This window comes from Melanerpes formicivorus, unplaced genomic scaffold (genome assembly GCF_026170545.1).
Source record: "Melanerpes formicivorus ecotype bairdi unplaced genomic scaffold, bMelFor1.0.p_v2 SCAF_1, whole genome shotgun sequence".
Taxonomy (NCBI): Eukaryota; Metazoa; Chordata; class Aves; order Piciformes; family Picidae; genus Melanerpes; species Melanerpes formicivorus.
The window spans coordinates 48,810,780-48,831,022 of record NW_027142353.1 but is presented as its reverse complement, the minus strand read 5'-3'; the positions used below and the strand labels follow the sequence as shown (position 1 = coordinate 48,831,022).

General features: G+C 40.6%; 1 protein-coding gene across 1 annotated transcript in view; it reads right to left on the bottom strand.

The window, feature by feature from the left end:
- Positions 1–20,243, bottom strand: part of TRPC4 (transient receptor potential cation channel subfamily C member 4) — a 176,835-nt gene that overhangs the window by 32,357 nt on the left and 124,235 nt on the right. Inside the window, exon 5 of the mRNA XM_068142478.1 lies at positions 15,992–16,328. Coding sequence (XP_067998579.1) covers positions 15,992–16,328 — 337 coding nt within the window. The remainder of the gene's footprint in view (positions 1–15,991; positions 16,329–20,243) is intronic.

The following is a 20,243-nucleotide window of genomic DNA, read 5'->3' as shown; positions in this document are numbered from 1 at the left end:
TCCACAGTTGTGACATGGGAGTCTGTGGAAGCTTGGATCCAAAGGCGATGTAATACACTGTTAAAGAAAATGCCTTGCGCTCTTTTGTTTTTTTAATAATTCATATATAGCCCTAGGACCTTGCAGTGGGAAGGCTGCTATGGCATAGAAAACAACTTCACTTATACAAGATCCCGAAATAAAAAGGCTATACAAGAATAAATGCATACATTGGCAGAATTAAATAAACTCATTTGCAATACGTCGGTTAAGCATTCCCTTTAAAATACGCTTTAAAAGCAGAGCAGAAATAGGTTGGGATGATTAACAAGATGAATGTTTAAGTGAGAGGCTGTAGGCTCACTAGACTTCTGCCAAGATATTCCATTATTCACAAACAGCCAAAGATGTGAACTGACACAAAAGCAACAGGGCTGCTCTCTGTAAGACTGTTGCTCAGCATCACACACTTTCACAGCACTGCCTAAAATTTAATAGAATTGTGTGCATGTTGAAAAAGAAATGCTGAGTAATGCTGCTGCATTTGATCTGTTTTGTCAGTGACAAGCAAGGCTGTTTCTCCAAGTACTTCAGAAAATAAAGTCCAATTGTGAATTTGACACTAACAGAGAAATGCTGACCAACTACATAACAGAGGAAGAGAGTATATGGCTGTTGTATATTTCATCATTTCAAATTAGAAACACAACTAATCCAAGCTACCTGGGTCAATATGAAGGCATTTGGCAGCTGAAAGCTCAGAGTACACTCCAACATTGTCATGGTGGTGGTTCTAATTCTGTTCTTGATTCAAGACAACTTTTTAAGTACATCCTGATGCATGGCTTGTTCTTCTTGAACAGAAAATAATGGGAAAATGGAAATCCTATATTTTTGTTGGTTGTTATGGAGATGTGATCATCTAGTCTTCATAACTGAATAATCTCTAGTCAAGCTGGAGAAGTGGATCCAGGTGAATCTCATAAGGCTCAACAAAGCCAAGTGCAAGGTCCTGCATGTGGGTCAGAAGAATCCCCATTATCAATACAGGCTGGGCTAGGATGTTATAGAGAGCTGCTCCGTGGAAGAGGACTTGGGAATACTGGTGAATGAAAAGCTGGACATCAGCCATCAATGCACACCTGCAGCTCAGGTGGCCAGTTGTGTCCTGGGCTGTATGAAAACAACTGTGGCCCTCATGTCAAGAGAAGTCGTTCTGCCACTGTTGCTCTGCTTTGGTGAGACCTTGCCCAGAGCACTGTGTCCAGCTCTGGGACCCTCAACACAAGAAGGACATGGGTCTGATGGACAGGGTCCAGACAAGAGGGGCCACAAAGATGGTCAGAGGGCTGGAGCACAGGGTGAGGGAGTTGGGTCAGTTCAGCCTGGAGAAGAGAAGTCTCTGGGGAAACCTTACAGCAACCTTCCAGTGCCTGAAAAAAGCCTAAAGAAACCTGGAAACTTTGAATTTACAAAGGCTTATAGAACCAGGACAAGGGGCAATTGTTTTAAACTAGAGAAGGGTAGATTTAGATTGGACATTTAAGAAGTTGCTTGCTATGTGGACAGTGGAACACTGGAACAGGTTGCCCAGGAAGGTGGTGCAGTAAGCAGAGACATCCCCAACTAGATCAGTTGCTCAGAGCCCCATCCCTGGAGTAGGGCCTAATGGGGCTCTGAGCAACCTGATCTAGTTGGGGATGTCTCTGCTTACTGCAGGAGGGCTTAGACTAGATGACCTCTAGAGGCCATGCACAATCTAGGGAATTCTATGGCTCTATGATTTTATATAAATACTGTTACTGAGATTTTATGGGACTCCAAAGAACTTGCAGCTAGGCTGACTGTGACAGACGAATAATCTGTTCATGCACAGTAGAGCTTTCCAAATGTCTTTTTGAAGGCAAATCTTTGAAGACACAAAGTCCTGATGTTGGTAATCAAAATCCACAACTTCAGGACAATCTCACCATGAAAGCTGAGGCCAGTCTTTGTAGGTACCAGGCCTTTGTGGCTTGGTATCCTGAGAGATGTTCAATTGGAGTAACAAATGCTGGAAGAATTGGGATGTCTGGATTCTTGTAAATCTTCCAGAATGTGCCTGAAGGGTTGTCTTAGAAAAGTGTACTCTGAAATCTTGGATCTTGTTTTTGGTGTTGTTTTTTTTCAAGGCTGAAGAGTTCTTTAAAGTCTGGTGAGTTTACATTGCAGACCTATTCTGAGCAATTATTCCAAATTGTGCTGTTTAGAATTAACTTGTTATTGCATAGCCAGAGGTCTAGAAGTCTTGTACATCATACATTTTTGGTTTTTTAAGAAGGAAGGGTTAGAAGAGACATGTCAGTGAGCTCCTATATTCACAGGGTCTGATGTAATATGTTATGTCCTGTTATATTTGTGGGAGAATCTGGAAAAGCCTGGGAAAATCCATGTATATAAAAAGAACAAAAAAAGAAAAGACAAGACATTCAGAGACCAGGGCAGCATTATCTCTGTGATATTCCATGCTTTCTTTTTCTATTTAGAAGACTTATGGATAGCTGGACACAACCTGACTTTATTATCTAAGAAGACCTTTGATCAGCTCCAAAATAAGAACTGACATGAAGGAAGACATGCAGTGTCAAATGTCTAAGGCTGTCTAACGGGTGTGCACTTACTGGTAGGAAAAAGATCTAGAGTCCAGGCATTGCCTGCTTAGTAATGCGTCAAAGCTGCAATATCGACAGAGCTCATGTAAGAGCTATGTGTTTAGCAGCAAGAAAGATGATGTCTCAAGAAAGCAGAGGGGACATCACCAGCTTGCACAGAGGTACTGGGGAAAAACTGCTAACAGGAAATAGCCAAATACAAGGGGTAGATTTAAAACTTTTAGCCATTGAGGTTAGAGAGAAGTTCATAACCCAAAGCTCTTTACATTCCTATAAGGAAACAGGCAGCTACAAGGCAATAATCCTGTCATCTGCAGCTGGGCCAATCTTCCCATTGACTGAAAAGGGAGCCATGGAGGATCAGGTTGAATTAAAACACATCTGACTTCCATGTGCCTGTATTTAGCTGAAATAATTCTACTGGGAGAAGATTTCAGCGTTTTAGCTGGATAATCTTTGCTTGCTATATTCTGGTTGCTTCTTTGTTCCAACTGTGTCCTTCCTATCTCTTCACACCAGCTATATTCCACACTTGCCTCTTAATACCCTCAGCTATCCATTTCCCATCAATCTGTTCTTATAATTTATTGCCACTTGCAAGGAAATTATCAACATTATGCAGCTCTTCCACCTCATTAATCAAGGACTTTAATTGAAAATTTGGAGCTGAGACTTTCAAGCCTTTATCACATTGTTTATAACTAGATACTGGAGCAGTAAAAGCGAAATAACATCATGGATATTTTAAAAGAGGCCAAGATGATAGAGGAAAAAACAAAGGCATTAAGCGTCCCATGGTTTTAATGAGATGAAACAAACATAAATTCAGGGCAGGAATCCCACAGACTATATGAGGCCCTGGGAATGACAGACACCATGGAGAGGTTTTGTATATCACCGTGAAAGCATGCAAACTGATCAATGCAACCATTTGGCTGAAGTTCAGTTTGCCTGATGCAAGAAAGGAACTAAAATAGATCACATAAAACAAACTTGCAACAAACATTTCTAAACATTGATGAACATTCTTCTAAAATAAGCCCTACACACTATAAAAATAAATTTTATCCAAGCCATCAAAAGAGACAGAACTATTTCTTACCCAAGAACACCAGGCACTGAAATAAAAGAACTTTCTTAGCAAAATAACATTTTTCAGTAAAGTTACATTACAATACTTTTAAAACATCCTTGAGGAATGTCTATCACACACTGCATATTAACAGTGTGCGAATTGTTCTATATGGAGAAATATCAATACATACACACTGGTAACACTATCTTTTATTTTATATATCTGTCTACAGACAGATTTTGAAGCTGGATTTCCAGTCTTAAAATATTTAGCATTTAGACACTGAAATGCCTTTACAAAAATGTGGACCTACTTTTCTGTTCATTCTGTAAGAGTCCGTTAGCAAGCCTTTCAACTTTGAGCAGGGCAGCAGCTCAATACTCTTATGAATGTTCCCTGTCCCTTCAGATATAGCCTTGGGTTGGACACAGTATCTCTTTGTGAAGGTTGGCAGATAACTCTCACATGTTAAATTTTTTTTTTATGTATCTTGAATGACTGATTATCAATTCACAGCTACTGAATTAAGTTACACCTTGCAATTATACTGCCAAGGAACAAGTCTCTCATTCCCATGCAAAAGAAAGAAACCACAAATAACTCCCCTACAAAATCCATTCAAAGCTGTATTAAGACAAAAAAATCTTACATACACCTTGTCTAATTTCCTACCTTGTACTGAATCTTGAGCAGTTCCAAGAATAATTTTGCAGCAACTATGTAAATTCACAATAATGTGATGTTATGCCATCTCCACACTTTCTTTTGTTGTTCATAATTAGAATTACAGTTAAACTCTGACAGTAAATAATATCAAGATCTGTCATAGAAATATATGAAAGGCAGTATCCTGAGCTATTTTTGGTTTTAAAAGGATTCGTGCCTCTCTAGTTAATTTTTGCCTTACTCTTCCCACTAAAGTTTGGTTGCTCTGTGCTAATTTTGTTCATTTACCATTAAGTGGTGGGAAGCAAGATGTTCTTCTGCTTCAATCTCTGCACACCAAATTAAAAACCAACCTTCTAGTTTCTTGCAGAATGTATTTTCACTGAACTGTGAAACTGTTTAACTGCCAAAATCAACTTTGCTCTACTATGTGACCTAGAGGTTTTCCGAGGTTGAACAAGGGAGACAGGCTGCTAATGATCACTGGGCCAAAGGAAACTCATTCTAGGGAATTTGGTGAGCATGTATAAAGTTTGAAATATCTCCTTTGTTTTAGACATGGGTTGATGAACTGATCTCTGTGAAGGTAAGAAGATGAACGGAGAGACATCCTGGTATTTTTTAGTAACAGAATAGAGCTATTTCAAGGGAACATGCACAATATCAAAAGCATGCCTTCTGAAGTCCCCTGGGGACAGAGAACTGGCTGTCTGGGAGAGGAACAGCTGTGTACAGTGTTAGGTCTTGTGTCAGGTTACACAAAGAGCTGGGAATGACATGGTCAGAGGCACTATTTATGTTTCATGTCTCTTCCTAGGACAGCTATACCCAAGGAAGCTGAACACAGCTCAACACTAAGAACACTTAATATCTAAACTCAGTTCACTCTTTGCCTTTACTTTGTTGTCTGCACAATGGAATTTAATACCTTCTCCCACAGATGATTAGTTTAGTAATGTCTCCGGAGTGCAGTGAAAAGGTAATGAACAATACAAGGATTATGGAGCATTCGAGCCTTTTGGATGAAATACATCAGTTCTGAGAGTATTTGCTGCTGACTATGTACTAATTTTTTTTTGCTCTTTTTTTTTTTTTCTTTGTCTTTGTGGCTCCTTTCTGCTGCTGTTGTTTTCATTTTATTTGTGGTTTGTTTTGTTTTGGGTTTGGGGTTTTAGTTTTGTTTTGTCCTCTGTAAAACAGAGGTTTGATAAAGAATAGGAATATAAACCAAGAAAAAATGTTATGCACTGCAGTGTATATAAAAAATAAATAGTAATCCTGGATTGCCTGTTATGTTTAATATGAGCTGACTAGAAGGGTTAGTAAAGCTCAAATTAATCCAAGATATTCATTCAAACCATTCTAGGCTCAAGCCTTCCATATCTGTGGACTGTAGACAGTGATGGTGTAGTTGTCAGGATTTAGAGAGATGTGAAAGATTCTGTATGTTTGGAATATACCATATGATTAAACAGAAGTGTCTAATACCATTTTAGATGTCCTGCATATCCAAGCTGGCCACCCATGCATTGCCAAAAAAGGTAGTGTTTTTCTGTAGGGTATCTATCATAGACACTAGCAGTCTGTGAGTATAATAGATTTCAAAAATGGGACCAGGTTTCTCTTCCTTTCTTTATGTTTACTTTGATTTAATCTCCTGATTTCCTAACAACCAAATTTGCTAAATGTCTGAGTTTGTAGTAAAGGGCTATGGACAGGTGCCTAAATACGGAGATAGAATGTATTTCTGTTCTTGAATTTTGCTCCACAATAATATTGTACACAGAAATGTAGCCAGTTAAAAGTAGTGGTCCATCCTCTTTGGTACCTTTGCATAAAAGTCTACGCATCTCTTCCAAGTATATACTCCTTTAATGCTTATAAATCTCTATTAAGCTCAACAGGTTTACATGAGAGGTGAAGCATAAATAATTTTACTCATTATACTTTAACCTTCATGGTTTCATTGAAACTGTGGGATGTATTTATCAAAATTGATTTAATAGGGAAAATAGTTTCTTGCTTCCACAAAAATATTGTGGAGAGGTTAAGAAGCAAGGCTTATTATCCTATTACCATAGACAACCTTAATTAAGCAACATGTATCCAATGTGTACAGTACTGCAATTTAATGTTCATTAAAGTGTTGTATCTGCCAACACCCACATGTTCCTTAAATTTGCCAGCGTTTAGTACATTCTCTCAGTGTTACTAGAATAATAAAGATATTCTTATCAGGTAGTAAGTAAGCACAGTTAGTTAGTAGTAAGAAGCACAGTTTACAAGCATTCACAAGACTTAGATCCACAAGGGGATACAAGACATGCAGGCAGAATAAATGAATGTATAGCTTGCCTATGAAACAGAAAAGAAAAGCTCAAAAGCTCTGAGATTCCTGCACGACCAGGTTGGTGTCATACGTGCATCTCTAGGCAAGGCCAGAAGTGGATATTTATGCATGTAGAAAAATGGTCATCCCTTTTTCTCTTATTGAAAGACATGTAAGGATTTGAACATCTCAGTACTGATCTACATATACTTGGGATAGCCGTCGCATGAAGCAGTATAGTCATTGGAATATTCCATAATTCAGTGTCTCAATTAAGTACACAATACTGAAAGTAAAATTCACCATGCAAGAGACCTAAATTCCCCATAAATTGCATTTTATGCTCATTTTGAGTTTCAAGCTCCTAGCCAAGGTCCACAGACTAGGAATACTGAGTGCTAAGACAACCTAGCCAAGAAGGACAGCAAAAACAGGGAAGAGGAATGAATCTCAAACACTGCATCTCACCAGCACTTAGAAAACTATCTCAGGGTTTCAGTTACATCTCCACATGGACTGAGTTTCAGCATCCAAAACACCTTCCTTTACTGAAATGCTTAAACTATATTGACCATGAGTACTGTGAATATTTGGCACTGCTGCTTTATGGCTGGAATTCTTGTACAGGGGGTGGAACATTCACCACTCCTGCTAAAAATGGGAAGACAACAAAAAACCCCAACAGGTGTCCTTAACCTCCTTACTAATGGCCTCTACTGGGAAGCAAAGGTATCAAAGCCAGGCTTTGCACACCAACTGCATGACTTTTCTGTTCTTTATTCTCAACTTATGATCATAATGTTAAACTGTGAAATATTTGAATCCAAGGGGAGCTAGCACAATTTAAAGCTCAATTTGAAGCTCCATTGAAACCAAGACTTTAGTTCAAAGACTATTTTATGATCCTGCCAAAACCTGCTTCTATCAGCAAAATATTGTGATTGCAAGAAAACATCTGATTGCACTGAATACTTCACTATATATGATTGGTTTATATTAGCTTGTAAAAGCAGAGTCCTTGTTTGCAATTCTAAGGAATTGCCTGTGGGAGAGAAATTTTCCATAGCTATAAAAGTGCATGTAAAAGGAAAATTCAGAGTCATTGTGAAGAAAGGTAACTTGCGGACAACACCAAGCTGTGTGGGCTCGTTGACATGCTGCAGGGAAGGGATGTCATCCAGAGGGACTTGGACAGGCTTGGAAGGTGGGCCCAAGCCAACACCATAAAGTTCAACAAAGCCAAGTGAAAGGTCGTACACTTGGGATGGGGCAATCCCTAGCACAAATATAGGCTGGGCGAGGAGTGGCTGAAGAGCATTCTTGAGTAGAAGGACTTGAGAGTGTCAGTTGATTAAAAACTCAGCATGAACCAGCAATGTGTGCTTACAACCATGAAGGCTAACTGTATCCTGGGCTGCATCAAAAGAACTGTGACCAGCACAATGAGTGAAATGATTCTCCCCATCTACTCTGCTTTCATGAGACTCTCCCACCTGGACTACTGCATCCAGTTCTGGTGCCCACAGCGTAACAGGGACATGGGAAGGCTGGAGCTGGTTCAGAGGAGGGCCATGAGGATGATCAGAGGTCTACCCTATGGGGACAGGCTGTGAGAGTTGGGGCTGTTTAGCCTGAAGAAGAGAAGGGTCTGGGTAGACGTTATAGCAGCCTTCCAGTACCTGAAAGGACCCTAGAAGTAAGACAGGAAGGGACTTTTTACAAGGGCTTGTAGAGATAGGACAAGAGGGAATGGATTTAAGCTTGAGGACAGGGGATTTAGACTAGATATGAGGAAGAAATTATTTACAGTAAGAGTGGTGAGACACTGGAACAAGTTGCCCAGGGAGGTGGTAGATGCCCCTTCCCTGGTAGTATTTAAAGCCAGGTTGGATGAGGCCTTGAGCAACCTCATCTAGTGGAAAGTATACCTGTCCATGGAGGGGAGGCTGGGATTTGATGATCTTTAAGATGCCTTCCAACCCAAACCATTCTATGAATCTACGAATCTACAAACTACTTTCATTTTCTGTGCTTTACTTACCCACTGTAGAAGGGCACAGAGCACTGTTCCATGTAGCCTAAACTGAAGCAGATCTTGAATGCTTAGGGAAAATATTTGAGGACAGGATAAAGTAAAACCTTCCAGGTTTGCAAAATTCACAAGTATCTTTGTCCAGAGATCACATCTCTTCCACTGGCACTAGAAGCCACTTATCAAGGCTGATTGAGACATTATGGATGGGATTTAGGAACAAAACCAGAGTTTGTAGATCCATTTCAGATGGAGATACATTTACAAAGGCTTTTCATATTTAGGATAGATTTTAACTAGAATGCCAAAGACTACATATGGCTACCCATATTGAGCTGGTCATGGCACCATTACAGTGTTTTCCTGAAGAAAAAGACTCTTGACTGTTTATCATAATCAAAACAAGATATTTTCCTTTAGTCTCAGCTTTGGAAATGGCAAAACCACTCTAGATTAAATCTTAAACACATATCAGCCAACACCACCAACAACCAAAGAATAAAGTAAACCAATCTAAACAGAAAATGTTAATCTTCCATATTTAAAGCTGGTAAACCTGCAAGTAGATGGCAAGATTCAGACAATCCTGACAGAAGGGTCTCTCCTGATATTTAAATAAATAATTTCATTATTGAGTCCAGTTTTGGGATTCTCAAATTGAAACAAACCCTGTGGAAGTCTGATTAAGAGGCGGACCACACAATGTACAAGAAGATGTTCAGGGAGCTGAGTTTGTTCAGTCTAGAGAAGAGAACATTGGTGAGGGAATATTGGTGTCATCCACTAGTGAAATTTCTGCTTATGAATAAATGGAGTTAGAATTGTCCTAGTTGTGCACACTGGAAGGACAAGAGGTAATGGTTGCTTGTTGTAGCATGGGATATTCCAACTGGTACCAAGAAACGGTTCACCAGTAGCTAGACACAGGTACAGGTTGCTGAGACAGGTGGTGGAATAGGTTGGATGTGAATACCCCTGGAGAAATTAATGACATGAAGAGATGAGAACCTGAGAAATTTGATCCATCTTTGCAGTTACCCATACTGAGCAGTAGTATGGACCAAATCATCTTAAATGGTCATTACACGCGTTATCCTTCTTTCTGACTGAAGTTGTGTTTCAGCTTTGTCTGGGATTACATTCCTCTTCTGTACTTTATTTGTCACTACCAGGTATATAGTATTTCATCTTGATGGCCATATTATTCTTATATCTGCTCCACAGAACACACCAATTTGTACTGTTTAGGTTTTTACACAACAGTTTCTTGACCAAATTTGTAAGAGAAAGCATAGTGTACTCACCATCTCTACGATCACTTCTTCTGAAGTGTCTTGCTGTGCCATCAGTTTGGATGTACATTGTGCTAAGTACTGACAGGAATGACACTCCCTTACCAGCAGTTTATTGACCACAAATGCTTGTCATTTGAACAGTTCTCAAACATCAACACTCTCTATAAGTTCACTTACTCCAAAACATAAACAGCTCCGACAGAAAGAATGGGGAATGCATTGTTAAAGAGATCCAATAAGGCTGCATTCCTGCTCCAGGCAGTATTCTGAACAACATAATTATGATGAACACTTAAAGATGCCCATAAAAGAACAAAAAACTCATCAAAACAAATTTGCTTAGAAGACGTTCTTTCTGCTGTAGTCACACCAAACAACTGGCAGGGAGCTTTTAAAACATATCTACTGAGAACTAAATTTGTCTCGTTGTTGGCTTTCTCCTCTGAATTTTATAGCATTCCCTGATGAGACAAATGCCCACTATGCAGACATTTAGCATGGTCAGTGTTAGGTTTGAGACTAGTGTTTAGGGTAGAAAAACAGGTATGAAAAGTCTGTAGGGATCAATATGATCCTTACATGATCTGCAGTTAAGACATACAGAGAGTAAGGTTGGATCTTATTTGATTTCCCCTTTGCATCCCTGTTTACCATGCTCTGAGGCCACTCAGAAATTGGATGGGGAATTTGGTGAAGGAAAGTATTGTTCTTTCTCATTTCTTTTCATAAGATGGGGTTCTTGTTTTCCCTGTCCTTTACTCAGTGGTGATGGAGTCTGAAGTATACAAAACAGGCCTATGTTCATGAAATATCTGGCATGCTCGAAAAATCTGAATCAATAGCTATTAAGAAGAACAAAATTAATCTTGTTCTTACCAGCAAAAGTTTGTTTCTTATTTGTTTGAATGCAAGGACAGGAGATTCTGATTCTTCTTACTGCTTTCCCCAACTGATTCTTAAAGCTACATTAGCTTTGTTATACTGACTTAATATTCCATGAACAGTCACTACATACTGTGACATCACTTGTGTAATCATCTAACCATGTAAAAAAACAACATTAAGGCAGAATATTCCTTAAAAGACTTTTAAAATGTAAAATCAATAGTCTCCCTGGAAATGTAGCCCAATACAGGTTTTTCCTCTGAGTTTCTCTCTCTAGTGACACTTTTAATAAAGTGCTAATTATGTGCAGTCAGCCTTCTATTACACAGTAGTCGGCAAATGCTAATTACTGCTTTACTGCTGCCAAGATGAGACTGCCATGGACAATCTTGAAACTTCTTCAGTTCTATAAGACATTCATGTCAATGAGAACCCTGGACAACAGAGTTTTTCTTCATCCCTTCGTTTAAGGGAGGTAGCTATTAAAATGCAAACTACCTGCAGACCTATTTGAACAAAGAGAAGGACAAACACAGAACTCTATTGCTGAAAATGTTAACAATTTTAGATATGCTGTAGCTGCTGAAAGGTACCCCTTGCTTTGGGAAATATGTTTGCTTAGTTGTGTTTCCAATTTCAGAGAAAAACTGTAACTCTAAAACCACATCAGTTTTGTCTCACATTTTTCATCTCCATCCAGAAAATACAGATATATATCTATGTATCTCAGATTTGCATCTCTTTGTGCCATTCAAGAGCGCTGCATTTACTCTTTCTAAGAATACTTCATAACTGTATAGTTTGAAGAGACTTGATAACAAACTAAAATGTGGCCTGGAAACTTCACCTTAGCTTATCGATAAGGACTTAATAAAACTACTTTATTAGAAGGTTACTAGGCTGCAGTTTGCATGCATATGAAAACAGCAGCGTTTGGCTGAGATTCATTTCTTAAAACAAACAAACAAACAAAAGAGCAACAACAACAACAACAAAACAACAACAACACAGGAGAAAAAAACTGAAGCAAGTTGAAGTGTCCTGTGGAGATGTGCATCTGTCTCCCTTAATGATAAGGGGAAATTAGGTACCTCACAAATTGCCTGAGATTACAATGTGTGAATCTGGGGCTTTATTATTTGGGTGGTCTAAGGCACTGCAGCCATCAATGTCTGAAAACTGAACTTAACAAATGTGGAACTGGAACTATAGGAAACCAGGAATCAGGAACAACTAGAGATTACTGTGTGTAATACACCATTTTAAATTAAAGAGACTTTGGAGGACACAGTTCCTCTAAAAATTAGTCTAGATTTACAAGAAGCTATTTGACCACATGGCATATGACCACTACTCTTTCTTCGCGCTCATGAATATTTGTTTATACAAGCAATTCCCTTGACTTGACCTACACTGCTTGCAGTGGAAGGTCTTATTCAGCATAGGCAGTACTGGCATAACCTGATTGTATGAGTCCATACTGCAAATATTATTGTTACTTTTAGAAATTATAGTCATCTTGATAGTCATAATTGTCAGGGCTAATGACTTCTTCAAACAAGTGCTTTGGCATGCTGAGTTACTTAAGCCCTTTCCTAAGTAAACAAGTGTCGGAGGTTGAGGGTAGTGGAGGTTCTTCCTCTTCCCACTGGATATTTTCTGGAGAGAAGTTAGTCACCAAACTTTTAGAACTGCTTTTAGCTGAAACTAGCTCTTTCCTTTCTCATACCATGACTCTTTCTCTGGGCTCTAATGTCTTTCTTTACAAAAATAGGCTAACAATAATGTCCACTTTGGTGTATCAAGATCCATGTGTCAGCTACACATTTGTTCTTATTACCCTTCAAGCTCAGGATCCTGTATGAACTGGGTAGCTCCCGACCACTTGCTATTTTGGAAGGCTGCATAGAAAAGCTAACAACATCATCTCTGAGCATGGGACAGCACAGAAGAGGTACCTGTTCCACCTCAACATTGTAGCATTTATTTCTAAGGAAGCGATATAACAAGGTAATGATTTTTATACTATTTTCTTATTTCTTGATGGTACAAAACTAGGAAAATTTATTGGAGCAATTAAAAAAATATGAAAATGTGAATCTCATTCAGTTTAGTTAGTTTTACTTGTCTGCAGGAAATACTATTCTCAGCAGCCTACGCTGGAGGGAAGGGAGGCCATCTAGAGGGACCTTGACAGGCTGGAGAGGTGGGCACAAGCCAACCTCATGAAGTTCAATAAGAGCAAGTGCAGGGTCCTGCATCTGGGTCAAGGCAATCCCAGGCACAAATACAGGCTGGGCAGTGACTGGCTGGAAAGCAGCCCTGAGGAGAGAGACTTGGGGGTGCTGGTGGACAAGAAGCTCAACATGAGCTCTCAGTGTGCACTTGCAGCCCACAAAGCCAATCAGATCCTGGGCTGCATCAGGAGAAGTGTGACCAGCAGGTCGAGGGAGGTGATCCTCCCCCTCTACTCAGCCCTGGTGAGACCCCACCTGGAGTACTGTGTCCAGTTCTGGAGCCCCTATTACAAGAGGGATGTGGAGGTGCTGGAACGTGTCCAGAGAACCTCTCCTATGAGGACAGACTGAGGGAGTTGGGGCTGTTCAGTCTGGAGAAGAGAAGGCTCCGAGGTGACCTAATTGCGGCCTTCCAGTATCTGAAGGGGGCCTACAGGAAGGCTGGGGAAGGACTTCTCAGGATCTCAGGTAGTGATAGGACTAGGGGGAATGGAATGAAGCTGGAGGTGGGGAGATTCAGGCTGGATGTGAGGAGGAGGTTCTTCACCATGAGAGTGGTGAAACCCTGGAATGGGTTGTCCAGGGAGGTGGTCGAGGCCCCGTCCCTGGGGGTGTTTAAGAGCAGGCTGGATGAGGGTCTGGCCAGCCTGATCTAGTGTGGGGTGTCCCTGCCCATGGCAGGGGGGTTGGAACTAGATGATCCTTGTGGTCCCTTCCAACCCTGAAAGATACTATGATACTATGAATTCCTTTGCGGTAATACTAGAGATCAGCTTCTTTAGTGTTAGCGACAGTATTTACCCATTGAAGGACAACGCACCTTACAGCAATGGCTGGTGGTGCAGACATTTCTTTGCTGGGGGAAATCTCAGACAGCAGTTGTAAGAGTGGCCTTCCAGCACATGAAGAGGGCCTACAAGAAGGCTGGTGAGGGATTGTTTACAAAAGCCTGTACTGATAGGATGAGGGGCAATAGTTTGAAATTAGAGAAAAGTAGATTTAGATTGGATGTTAGGAATAAGTTCTCTACCATGAGGGTGGTGGAAAACTGGAATAGGTTGCCCATAAAGGTAGTTGAGGCCCCATCACTGGAAATATTTAAGGTGATGCTTGACTGGGCTCTGGGCAACTGGATCTAGCAGAGAATGTCCCTGCTCAATGCTGAGGGGTTGGAATAGATGACCTTTGGGGACTCCTTCCAAGCCAGACCATTCTATGATCTGTGGAAGGCAGGTGCTTTGGAGAGGTACCTGACAAGTAAGCATACATAGTTTTCAGTTGTTGTTTTCTTAAGTGAAAGACAGATGTAGCCCTGACTTCTGCTTCCTGCAGTGTTCTATCAAGGAAAATATAAAGGAAAAGTCACTGGCTCATTCTGCTATGAAATATAAAGGATGTCAATTACTGTATTATCAATCTAGCACTGTGCTGTACATTTTATATGATCAATGATGACAAAAGTCTTGTTGGTTTTGCTGCTCTAAAAAATGCCAGCTGTTTGGGAAAAAATGCAAACCTGAAGAGAAACAGCAACTTAATGTGAAGTGCTGGGAGAAGTAACAGCATCAAAACCCACCAAAACATTTCAGAAAAGCTTGAGCATTAACTTGTCTATGTGATGTCAATTTAATTTTGTAGTTAAGGTTACTAAGGTCCTCCTTTCAGTAAAGACCAAATATATCTGGCTTGACCTGTTTCAACTTGTGTTGAATCAGTTGTTGCTAAACTAAGAAACGGGGGAGAGACCACACCACACCAAGAGAGACACCACCTAGCAGGGTAAACTTCCTCCCCACCAGGTCCAAAATGATGCATCTTAAAATTAGTTTAGCAGGCTGCTCAAAGCTGAAACCCTCCCCCATACCAAACAGGAGATAAGGGAGCTGTGTCAGGAGGGAAGCAGGAAGAGGAGAAAGGGGAGAGGCAGCTTGTGCTGTCTCTTATAAAGGCTAGATGCAGGCATTCTGAGAATGAAATAACAAAAATTACACTTTCCAGTCCACCTCATGGACATATCCAGACCTCCTGGAGGTCCTCTCTATGGTTTCTTAAAAGCACCTATGTCAAACTAAGACATATGCAAAAGTAGGGAGGAATGGGATAGTCCAATCTGATAGCATTGAACTATCTGCCACATAGAAAGACATTTAAAACCAGCATGGCCCACACAAAGTTGGCTTTCAATAATCCCAGACTGAAGTTTTTATTTTAAACTATCAGGAGACAGTGGTAACCTTTCCACTTTAGGGGATTTTCTTATTCCTTTGGATATAAAATATGTCATGGTCTCATCAACGGTTTTGCATCAAAAAAAACCCACCACTTTGCAAGTGTGTTTAAAGAAAATACTCATTTCAAAATGCTGGCCAGCGCTATCTGCACTGGGTAGGTCTGTCATACTAAAAGGAAGGATACTTTGGCTAACTGATGTTAGTGATAGCACTCCAGAAATGATGCTGTGTCTTATTCAAATACATGAGAAACCATTATCATGGCAGAGGGATCCTTGAAGAATCAGAACAATCTCTGGCCCAGATGAAATATATATTAAAAAAAGCACTGGTAAATATGTTTTGGGGCACTGCTTAATCACAGAATGGAACCCCTGGTAACTTTTGTTTTCCCTCACTGTAATACATCAGGTGGTGACACTGGATTTTGAAACTCTTCCCAAGTTGCCTCCTGCTCTTGCTAATATTGTAGGACATGGAGCATTTGCCTCTTTGATATGTTAATAATTCATGACAGTACTCTCTACTGTATCTTCCTGTCTCGGGGATGCCTGCCCAAACCACAAGGGTCAAAACACTGTTCACTGTATTTTCTTTAGTAATACATTTACCCAGGACCCACGGTAATATCATCCACTCGACGATGGTTGGTGGCGGTCCCTGCATGCTCAAGTCTGACCTGTCAATGTGCTGAGAAGCAAGCAACAGCAGGAACAGAAAAGTCAAGTAGGATGCAGTATGGCAGATAAATTTGATAAATGGCTTTCGGATGAACAGCCCTAATGGGCTTTTGGGAGCTATCAGGTAGCACACAGAGAAGACTGGGAAAAGAAGTCCTATGACAACACATGTCAACATCTTCACAGCCCAGTGTCGCCTCCTCCATCCAGGGAACTCATCATACCAGCGGGATGCGAGCAGCTGCTGGCAGTTGGGCTGAGCAACAAACTACAGAGAGAAGAAGAATAGAAGATGGTTAGTTCGTTGTTACCTCTTTAAAGATATTTCCATGCTATGTATGTTACAATGAGTAACTTTTGGACAGAGATTAAGAAAAAACAAAACCCAACCTACAGCCTATGCAAGCCTGCTCATACTGATAATACCAGTAAGACAGGCTGACTGATCTTGCTCTTCCTTCAATGCAAAAGGTATAGTATAAAGTCATCAAAATTCTCTTTAAAATCATTAAAATTCTCTTGAAGTACACAAGGAACCAACAGGCCTTAAAACATATATACCTCAAAAGCTGAATTCAAAGTATAAAACAAGTTCACAAACACTTCCGTTATTCAAGCAGCAACATTTGTGGAGAAGTCACAGAACAAGAGGTAAAAGCCACTGTGAAAATGAAAAGCATGACAGAGATCTGTAAACAGTGAAACTGAATTCCACAGCAGTGGATGAACTACTCTGAGTGTGTTCACTGTGAATTCTCTAAAATTCAGGCTTACGTGGTTTCACAATGACAAAACTCTTACAGATACATTGCATTATGCTTGCACAACATGAACCAAGCACTAGCATTCTCCAGTGTTTTACCACTCCTTGTCAAACAAACAAACAAAAAAAAAAAAGAAGAGGAAAAGGAAAAAAGGAAAAGGGAAAGGAAAAGGGAAAGGGAAAGGGAAAGGAAATGGAAAAGGAAAAGGAAAAGGAAAAGGAAAAGGAAAAGGAAAAGGAAAAGGAAAAGGAAAAGGAAAAGGAAAAGGAAAAGGAAAAGGAAAAGGAAAAGGAAAAGGAAAAGGAAAAGGAAAAGGAAAAGGAAAAGACTTTCCTTATGATCTGTGTTAGGTTGACTCTGGCTAGATGCCACGTGCCTACCAAGCTTCTTTATCACTCACCTCCTCACAGAGGAGAGACTATCAAAAGGCTTATGGGTCAAGATTAGGACCAGGAGATCACTCAGCAATTTCTGTCAAAAGTAAAACAGCCTCAAAATGGGGAAGAAAAACCCAACCAAAACCCAAAACCAAACAAACAAAAGCCACCCAAACTTGATTTATTGCCAATCTAAGCAGAGTATGATAATGAGGAATGAGGCCAAATCTCAAGCACACCTCCCCTCACCCCTACCTTCTTCCCAGGCTCAACTTCCCTCATGATTTTCTCTACCTCATCTCCACCAGCATCAGGTGGTTATGGTCAGTTCATCACAAGTTGTCTCTGCTGTTCCTTCTCCTCAGCAGGAGGACACTCACACTCTTCCCCTGCCCCAGCAAGGGAGCCGTCCCGCAGGAGACAGTTCTCCATCAGCTTCTCCAATATGAGTCCTTCCCACAGGCTACAGTTCTTCAAGAACTACTTCAGTGTGGGTCCTTCCCAGGTGGTGTTTGCCAGCATCCCACCAGCCAACAAGTCATAGAATCATAGAATCACAGAATGATAGGGGTTGGAAGGGACCTCTGAAGATCATTGAGTCCAAGCCCCCTGCCAAAGCAGGGTCACCTAGGGCAGGTCACACAGGAACTCATTCATGTGGGTCTTGAAAATATCCAGAGGAGGACACTCCACAATCTATCTGGTCAGACTGTTCCAGTGCTTCCTCACCCTTACAGTAAAGAAGTTTTTTTCTCACATTGAGGTGGAAGTTCCTGTCCTATTACAGGACCTGCTAGTAAAGCTGCTCCAGAATGTGCTCTTCTTTCCACAGGGCCACAAATCCTGTCAGGAGCCTGCTCAGTACAGGCTTCCCATGGGATCACAGCCTCCTAGAGGTGCATCCACTTGTTTCAGCATTGTCTCCTCTGCAGGCTGCAGGTAGTTACCTGCTCCACTGATAGACTCCACAGGCTTAATGAAGACAGCCTGCCTCACCATGGTCTGGAGCACCCCCTCCTTTTTCACTGCTCTTGGTGTTTACGAAGTTGTTTCTCTCAGATATTCTCACTCCTGTCTGTGGCTGCTGTTGTGCAGTGTTTTTTTCCCCCCGCATACTTAAATAGGCTACCATGGAAGCTTTACCTTTGTCACAGGTGGGCTCAGCCTTGTCCAGCAGCAGATTCATCTTGCAGCCATTTGGCACTGGCTCTATTGGACATGGGCGAGCATTCTAGCAGTTCCTCACAGAAGTCACTCCTGTAGCTCCTCTGCTACCAAAACCTTGACATGCGAACTCAGTAGAGTTACACATGTGCATATATACATACATTAGCTGACAACTTAACAAAGCTATACAGAAACTTCTTTATCTTGTTAAATAATATAATTGTTAATTTTTACCAAATAATTTAAGCTCTGGATTCTAATAAAATATGCCTTGCTTTGGATTTTACATTATTTTAATAATACTTAAAACCAGAGGGGCCAAGTTCCTTTGGGGATGGATAATAGATAACTTCTCAAATAGTTTCTGAAATCCCTGGGATTATTACTGGTAGAAAATGCTATTTAGTTTGGAATGAAATGAGAGTCAGCATATATCTTTCTGGATCCTGTCAGAAGTGGTAACCTGAACCAAATTCAAACCTGGTGTACGTTATTGAAATGCCATTGTCCTTAACAGAGATATATTTGCCTATGAAACACCAGCACTGAAGCTGCCTCTGTTGTGAAATACAAGAAAATATACTCATACCATAAACATCTTGAAAGTAGCCTTAAAGAAGAATAATGGAGTGTTCTCTTCCATTAGGAAAATTGCATTTGCAAAGTTTCAGAATGTTTGAGTCAAGATACAGGTGTCTGGAATAATACTGCATGAAATCAGAGAATTGTTTCAAAGTTATTGTCATGGGGTTGGAAGGGTAAGGCCAAGAAGCCTCTTCCCTCCCCCCTGTAAAGTAAAGGGAAAGAAAACTGGAGGGAAAGGAAAAAAAACCTCACAGCTGAATTAGCAAAGCAGTGGAGCTGTATATTTACAAAGCAATGTAGGATATGCAGGGGAATATATACAAATTTACAATATTTACAATATATACAAAGATATACAATAAAGTAACACAGAAATGAGAGTTTCCCCCCCCCCCTCGCTGAGGGGGTTCCCCACCTCCACTCTCCCCCTCTCTCCCCCTATTCCCCAGAGTAGGTTAGAAAAGAAAGAGAAAGAGAAAGAAAGAAGTTAAAAGCAGTTTTGTGTTAATTGGAAAGCAGTTAATACAGGCCCTTATCAGTTCTCAAGGCTGAAGCCTTGGCAGAAAGCCCAGGAGCTGCAAGCTGCTGCCTGAAGGAGAAGCGGAAGCAAGACTGCAGAAAAGTGCTGGAAAGCCCAGTATACCTTCCTGCACTCCCAGTTCAGAAGTTGCTTCCTCCCACTTCACCAATGAAATTAGTTCAGATAGTTCTTTTCATTTACCAACTTCCGTCCACCATATTCCCTTTCTTAAAGGCACAGCCTCAAATGGTCACAGTTATATTTTTGCTATGTTTATAATACAGATCTCCCACATTTGCTTTTACCTCAATTTGTTTTGGTAGGTACAGATTAGTGCTTTGCTTGAGTAGTAAAAAAGTACGACTTGTGGGTTAATTTCTGAGTAATTTCTTTCCCTCCCTGGATTGTGCCAAATAGATGTTTGTTTCCCATTCTTCGTACTATCTTCCTACTACCTATACCTCACACATCTAAAAGTAATGAGTTCCTAAGTCTAGCTTTTGTCCCCTTTCTCAACACCTTTGAGCCACCCTCATTGTGTTAGGGACCCAGGTAAAGTTATAATTTCCAGTGGCTAGCAAAGGCTGATGGTAGACATAGGGAGCCTACTCCTTGACAAGAATGGCTGTAATGTGGAAGAAATTAAGTAAAAGAGGTGTTTTGTTTGGGGTTTGGGGTTTTTGTTTGTTTGTTTTTTTCCCTGAGTTCACCAAATACTGAGCTTCCCTGGGGCTGGGTAGACCAGGATTGATGCTGAGGTCAGATGCATG